The 8639-nt window shown below is 36.7% G+C and overlaps 1 protein-coding gene across 1 annotated transcript in view; it reads right to left on the bottom strand.

The window, feature by feature from the left end:
* Positions 1 to 1613: 1613 nt before the first annotated feature.
* Positions 1614 to 8639, bottom strand: part of GNMT (glycine N-methyltransferase) — a 252808-nt gene continuing 245782 nt past the window's right edge. Inside the window, exon 6 of the mRNA XM_044060275.1 lies at positions 1614 to 2968. Coding sequence (XP_043916210.1) covers positions 2797 to 2968 — 172 coding nt within the window. The 3' untranslated portion in view covers positions 1614 to 2796. The remainder of the gene's footprint in view (positions 2969 to 8639) is intronic.

The raw sequence follows: 8639 nt of genomic DNA, 5'->3' as shown, positions 1-8639 counted from the left end.
GGGATGGTCACTAACAAAAATCAAAGGATATGTCTGCAAAAGACAAAGTAATGATGCCACCAGAGATGGCCAACAATAGGAGAATATAGTACTTCAGTCCAAATTATTGGACAAATATAGTAAATGTTCTTTTCATCACAGGGCACTCCAAGTGTCTGTAAAATTACATCATGGGGGTTGTAAAATATAATGGCACAGCAAGGCTTCTCTTTATCAGTCCATTTTATTCTATAACAAATTAGAAAATTATAACCATTTAATGTGATGCAGGGTATTAGCTAAGAGTATTAGCAGAAAAGATCAAGATATGATGATTTTTTTTCCTTTTATAGTTTTTGAGTGCTGTTGTCCCTTAATATTTCTGTGGAGACTGCTTTGTGAAAACAGTTCTTTTTTTGTACTTTTTATTAACATTTATGGTTCAGCAGACATTAATATTGTGTTTCGCACAATGCTTAGAGTTTCTCTGCAAAAGCTCAGCTCTATCATTTATGAGTGATGGAACGCAGATGGCATAACTCTACACTGGCAGCTTTGGATCCATCCATCCATCCAGAACTCCTTTTCCCATTTTTTCACATGGGGTTAAAACAGTGAGAATCATCTAGAGCCATGGTTCACACCACTGGGTGGCCAGGATAACTTTTAAAAAACAATGATGTCTGAGGATTAAGATGCAGGCTGCTATATTACTGAACTATGCACTGTCATGGAAGCATGCTCAGCTTATAGTTACCTTGCAGATTTTATCTGCCAGATTGATGGCAAGGTAATGCACTGAGTTAGCCTTGTTCACCCTGTTGTTACAAGTACTTATCCTGCTGCAAAATGACATGAGGTGTCATTTATGGAGCTTGTTTCTTAATACACTGTTTAATGCCTGAGTGCAGTACCACACACCAAAGTTTGCCTGGGCGCATTACTGAAAATGCATGTATATGTTGGAGAAGGGTAAAAGAGACAATCACAAAACATGTTGTAGGCTAGATAAAAGCCTCTGCTAATCTTTGTGGCTGGCTCAATCCTGCTGTTGCCTCTGAGTGACCACAGTAGAGTGCTGTCTTTCTTTTTACTTGCTGCAAAATGAGGAATGCCACTTAGGGATTACTTCAGTTAGGCTAACTGCTGTCTATACCTCTCTTCTAGGATGACAAAACACATTGTTCTCCAAACAAAACTTTATTTACCAAATAAGTAAATAGAGCAATGGCCAGCACATGTCAAACAAACACATAATTCTTTGCTTCTAACCATGCTACTGACCATTCCTTATAAGGAAATACTTCACCTAAGTACTACTAAAATATTTAAATACCTGCAAACATGCATTTCAATGTATGCATGTGGTTTTAAATGTATCATATCTATCTATATATATATATATATATATATATATATATATATATATATATGTATATATATATCACACACACACACACACACACACACACACACACACACACACACACACACACACACACACACACACATATATATATATTAGATATGCATGTATGTTTAAAAATTATTATCTTGAAGATCATATATAGCATTCCATGCACTTTAATCTTTTACTGGCTGGAGGCAACAACAAAGTATAACCGAATCAAACATTTTTCTAGGCACACATACCAGCTTTATTTTTTGCGCTGTTAACATATCTGATACAGATAATGCTTACAATTAAGTGATAAGGATATGTTTTCTTGAATGATGAAGTAATTTCTTTAGCAGTGTTAATTAATGTAACTATTTGCATTACTGGCTTGAGAAATAAATATTTGCAAATTATTATACTTTAACTAGTCTACAGCAATTTTCAATAAAAAGAGCAAAATTTACATCTGTAGATAGATTACCTCTGTAAGACTACTAATTACTAAGTGATTCTTTACAATTTTCATTGCTGAACATTCATTGGATTTTAACTGAAATGAATTGTAACACATACTGACATTAGATTAAAATAACACTTGTCTTCCACTGTCTTACGTTGTACTACTCCATCATAAACAACCGACTGAAGACTCATAATCATTATGTTTCAGCAGAACTGAATTTTATCGGGGAAAACAAGATATGCTGTGAATTGTAATAACGCAGACTCCTCTGTCATATAGACTGTATAGAGGGCATTAAAATAATATGAGCAATAGCTACTTAAGATAGGTGGCACTTTACTGCAGCTAGAGTATAGCACTCTGCAACCTGTATAACACAAAACGTAACAGAAAAAGGTAATATGCAGAGAAATAAATACTCATCCTGGAGTTCAACATATATTCAGTGGTCCAAATTATATAAATGTATTGCTTGTGACCAGTAATACAGTTTGTATCAGGCTACATGTCTCAGTTTCAAGAAAAAAATGTAGAAAACAAAACAAACAACCAGCTATCTAGTCCCAGGTTGGTTTTCCCATGCAGTCAGTCCCTTGTAGCAGATGACATACGTTTTACTGTTATTTGTGTTAGATTCAAACCATGGGGAGAACACGCATATGGAAGAGGAGCATCACATGGTATAGTAACTCTAATGGTTACCATTTATTTCTTGCCTGCAGACAAAAAGAAAGAAATGTAATATCATTTAGTTAAATATATAATTGCCATTATATTCCTCAGGGGACAAAGTTTGTTTTTCTTCAAAATGTAGATCATCAGCATAGAATTCTTAATAAATATGCCTTAGATTTTCTAATGAGTTGTTTAGTGAAGCATGATGCTGAGGGAAGCATTGTGTTCCTTTGCATGGTAAATCCTCGAAAGGTTTGTATTCCTCACTCGAGATGCAAGTTTACCCGGTCTTCCTCACGACATGAATGAAATAGCAGGGAACATACTCCTGGCCAGGAGTAAAGGCCTTGAAGTCTCCATAAACCTGTTGCTCACACTTCCCAAAGAAGGCTTGGTTTAGCAACTCTGAGAAGGCTTCCCGGAGGTGAGGGTAGTATGACAGCCGGAATTTACTGAAACAGGAGAATAAAGGTGACACATTAAAAGAAACATTGCATTTAGTGTACTTCAGTTCCTCATATCTATATAAAGCAAAAAGACATTTTTTACAAAGTGCATTCAGCTGACAGAAATTGGAGGAGAAACAGAGAGGAATCAAAGGTTGATCAAATGACTGTACAAAGCACTTTACTGTTATTATTTAGGATATGACAAAAGAAAATGTTAGACCTCTACCTGAAAATGGTCTGAGATACTCTTATGATGTGGACAAGCTTAAATAAGTCTTTGTGCTGAAAATATTTGGAAGCATCCTGCTTGAGGTGGATAAGTGCATAATAAAACTGATGCATGATGTGCAAAACATATTTGTGCATTGATGCTATTATGTCCCACTGCCAATAAAATGTTCATATTAGTGCCTGTGCCACATTCTCATCTCCTCTACATCTCATGAATCATGTCAGAATAGTGTCCCTTTCTTATAGCTATTAGTGTTCCCTTTGGCTCCTTGTATATGTCTGTTGAATGCTGCCTAACTACTGTTTTTATCTACAGGCCTAAAAAAGGGGGTCTGTACAAAGTATTATTGATGACTCAGTAATTTCTTAATATTGTTTTGTTCTGTATAGCTTTGTGTGTCTGCATCATCATCTATTCTGCATACTTTTATATGCGGTAATGTCTTCTATGGCTACATTCCTGGCAAAAAATGGTCTTGGGATAATTACTTACCTAACTAACACAAAGTTATGAAGTAAGGAAAGAGTCAGTGAATGAAAATGTTATCTTTACCAAAGGTCTTCATTGGCTGTTTATTATTCCCCTAGTATACCTCATCTGAGTAACATAGATGAATAGTCTTTCCTAGACTTTACCATTAGAATGTATGATGTAATAAGAAGTATTGTGATGTCAGGCAGTTTAACTTAAGAGAACACTAAAACTATAAGCGACATATGACTTTCATTCTGTAGTCAAACATTTGATTCTCTCTATCTGCACACTGGGTAACTCTTAGCAAGTTGTTTAACCAGACAGTGATCTGGTGTCATCCGTGAAAAGAAGCACTTGAGTACAGTATGTTTTTATGTGATTAAGGAATAAGTAAATATGCATATTAAAACAAGCTGTGATATTGTCTCAATATCTCAGAGAAATCTGCTCACAATAATATTAGTGACTTCTGTGATATCCTTAACTGTGGCATTTATCAGTATATACTAATAATACAGAAATGTCAGGGTCAGTTCAACAAAAGCACTTTTAATGGAATTGCAAAATGAAGAATATATACAACAGAAAAAAAAAACACTACTGATCTTTCAAAATTGCTTTATTCAGAAAATAACTGTAGATTAAATACAATCATTTACTTAGCATAGCTTCCACGCTTAACTATGAATTCAGTTTAGTCTTAAAGGTTGAAAGCAATAATATCAGAAAACTGAATGGAAAAAATTGTGAATATAATGTGCTGTCAGTAAGCCATGATCAACCATTTACGTTTTATGCAGGTATTAAAATAAAATAAAAAGAAATTTGTCAGAGTACTTCAGAGTATTATAGTAGTGACACCCTTTATAAGGCTGTGGATATGACAAGTGTTGCCACACTGTAAAAGCTAAACACTCACACTTCTTCTGTAAGTTACACATGACTTTCTGACTATACCTGGTACTTTCCTACACAGAACCAAAAAGATCCCAATGTAACTCTTTCCAGTCAAATTTAACACAATCTTGTTAAGTGGACATGTCCCTGACCAATGGTAATAGGCTGTAGCAGTACTATTTCACAAAGAGATGGTCACATCAGACCTAGAAAGTTTTAATTCCATCACCCTGTCCAGTCAGTATTCTATTTAAAATGATAGATAGAGCTGTAATAGAGTTTATAAAAATGATATTGAGACATACTTTTTTGAGATATGGTACAGCGTGGGTTTGTTAAGAGCAAAATTGTTATTATTACTGCAACCTTTAAAGAGAAAACAGCAGCGTATGTCATGGAAATGACAGTGCAAGCTTCCTCCCATGACACTACCAAGGCAGTTGGCATTATTCCACTTAAGGAAACTGTCTCTTGTTCTGATATAATTCTGGTACATGCTGCCCTCTTGTTCTTTTAACATTAGATCTAAAGAAAGTAAACTGTTCAAATTTTTATGGATGAATAAATAGTAGTTTATTAATTGCACTGGTTTGTACGTCATTTCCTTCCTGCATCATTACATTGTCAGCTAGTTTATTATCATTTTCTCCTAATGTAATACACAGTAGTTTCCTAAATGGATTTATAATAAAAATGGTACAGAAAACCTGGGGACTGTGACTATATCTCCCCAATCATACAGTACAAGATATTTCATACATTGTAAAAGCTAAATACTCACACAGTTTATATAATATATACTATATATTTATGGATCTACAAAAGTTAGTGTAAATTTCAGGAAGTTAATACTAAAAACAGTGACCAGAAAAGGTGCGGAAAAAACCTGACACCTGGATTGACTGCTCAGATGCACAATGTCAATCTTGCACTTTTGTTGACCATCTGTTTTATCAACCAAGCTGTATTGACAAAACAGAGTTTGATATTTGAAAATTTCACTTGCTGTAAACTGTCCCATAGACACACACACATGCGCACACACGCACACACGCACGCACACACGCACACACGCACACACACACACACACACACACACACACACACACACACACACACACACACACACACACACACACACACACACACACACACACACACACACACACACACACACACTCACAGATTCCTGCTAGGCTAATGACCTGGGGGCCTTTCTAAGTCTATCCAAGTTTTCCATAAAGAATAATGATGTCCTGTATCCAAATAGGACACTGAGGGCCAGGCATTTATACGCTTCCTCTGTCCATAAGGGACATGGGTGCCAGACCTGGTGTAAATTTCCTCTTCCCCATCCAATGTTCCAGGCTGCTCTTAAACTGGTAATAGATGAATTCAGCTTCACATGGACGGGAAGCCTGCTCCATAGGAGGGGCGGTCTCTGAAATGGTTTACATTTAAAATACAGAGGGAAGTTTCAGCAACCACTGGTTGTCGAATAATGGTTGGCCGACTCGTGTTGCTGATCCTTCAGTTGTGCAAGTCTCATTTTAGTGAATGCTCAGTGTATTCACAAAGATGAGGTCGGTCTTTTAACTAGAGATCACAGTAGTGTGAACTCGGAGTTGGAATATTTAATGTGCAGGGGGTAGTGCAGGGGGGATTGCAGTGTCAGACTGCACACCACAGATGTTGAGAAAGGTCAAATTTGCAACAGGAAGTGTATTTGGGACATTCTGACCTTTTCCACTTTCCGTGTTCAACCTTTTAGTCGAAATGTAAGGTGAGTAGACCTTTTGAGTGTCAACTATATGATAGCAAACCCTCTGGAACAATTATCTGTCTCTACAGCATCTTCGGCTTAAGTCACAGACAAAATTTATGTCCCTAGCCCTTGTATTTCTGGTACTGTTTTGACTTATGAATATATATCAGATTCATAAGTTTGGGGTTTGTGGATGCCTTGTAAACCAGGCATAGATCAACTCTCAGCAATCTATAGGAGACTGAGTAGAGGAAAGGGGCTTCAAGGTGCTCTGCATAAGGCAGATGTTTGTTACATCATATTATTTTTGTAAGGAACCTCTGAGGTCGCTCCAGTTGCTGCATATGCCTGGTCAGGTACATACCAAAGAGAGTATTGTGCTCTATAATTGGTCTGGCATGGGTTGACTTCAGTGTGAAAAAGATCTCTTTGGACCTAGATGCAATGCTCTTAGTTATAAGTTGTGCAACATAAAAAGGATTTTTTTAACACCATGGCCATGTGGTGGTCAAAGGTAAGGGTACTGCCTATGTGAGTACCCAGATCCCTGACCACTGGGTTGACTCTTAGGAGTGTATTATCAGCATGGCAATTAGCTGGGATGGTTGACTTCCCAAAGGGTGCAATTACGCATTTCTTAGCTTGGACTTTAAGACCATGGCTTTGGCATCATTTGTTAGTCAGAGATAGACCTTCCTGATGAATGCCAGTGTCTGCAGGGCAGTCTATGATAATCCCCAGATTACAATCATCTGCAAACTTAGTCAGCAATAAACCTTCAACATTTACTGATATTTTGAAAAAAACAGATGCCAAAAAGTAGTGGGCCCAATACCACGCCTTGGGGGACTCCACTAGTGACTGGCCTCTTGGTGGAGTGGCCTCACCTGTTTTGACCTTCTGGGTCCTATCAGTGAGCTAGTTGGCTATCCAGTGGGTGATAAAAGTGTTTATACCTAAATTAGTGAGCTTTCCTATAATGCCTGAGTGGGGTATTGTACCAAAAGCCTTGGCCAGTTTGAGGTAAGATGTGTGCACAGTCTTGCCTTCATCCAAATCTTTGGTGACTCTCAAAAAAGTCCACCAAATGTAATAGGCATGTCCTTCTTTTAACAAAGCCAAACTGTGATGAGTCCAGCATTTACAGGTTACATATGTCCTCATTTACCATGTCCACAATGATTTTTTCCAAGGTCTTAAATATCAGACTGGTAAGACTTATTGGCCTGTAATTACCCAGATCAGTGATTGGACCTCCTTTGTGCAGGGGAATGACTGTAACCATCTTCCATTCCTTGGGCACAACACCTGACCGAAGGCTCCATTTGAAAAGAGATTCTGTACCAGAGAGGTCCTGTTTCATTCTATTTATTTAACATCCAGGGATGTTTTATATCTATATATCTATATCTATCTATCTATCTATATATATATATATATATATATATATATATATATATATATATATCTAATCTATATATATATACATATATACATATATATATATATATATATATATATATATATATATATATATATATATAAGTAGAGAGAGAGAGAGATATAGATACAAATATATATAATATGTGTGTGCGTATGTCTGTGTGCATATGCATGTGAGGCATTGCTTACACTGACTTCTGTTATAGGCGACAGCTGTTTTGCTTTTACAATTTGTACAAGATTACTATAATACAGGTAAAAGGGTATACTCCTAACTTCAGTGTTGTGTTTACTCAAAGATGGAATACTTAAGTAGCAGGGAGTGGAGGTGTAGGGTGGCTTGTCCTCCTATGATATATTGTTTTTAGTTGAATGTTCTGAAATTATCTCTTGGAGCATGCATCGTTCACTGTTGATTATTTTACATCAGATTAAGAATGTCAGCATTATGTAGATACTGCATTAGCAGTACGCCCATTTATATATATATATATATATATATATATATATATATATATATATATATATATATAAATACACACACACACACACACACACACACACACACACACACACACACACACACACACACACACACACACACACACACACACACACACATGCACATGCACACGCACACACACACACACACACACACACACACACACACACACACACACACACACACACACACACACACACACTCATACAGGTTTAGTATCAAAACCTGGAAATACACCCAGTCAAGTCATCATGTTGTCGAACTGGAATAGCGAAAATGAAAACATATTTCATCCCCCATGAGAGTTGGATAGCCGTCATTTTGGCAATTTGCCATTTGACCTGCATGTGCCGTCTGGATG

The sequence above is a fragment of the Protopterus annectens genome, chromosome 1.part0 (genome assembly GCF_019279795.1).
Source record: "Protopterus annectens isolate FY-2018-M chromosome 1.part0, PAN1.0, whole genome shotgun sequence".
NCBI lineage: Eukaryota > Metazoa > Chordata > Ceratodontiformes > Protopteridae > Protopterus > Protopterus annectens.
The sequence above is the reverse complement of the archived record's forward strand: the minus strand, read 5'-3'. Positions and strand labels throughout refer to the sequence as shown.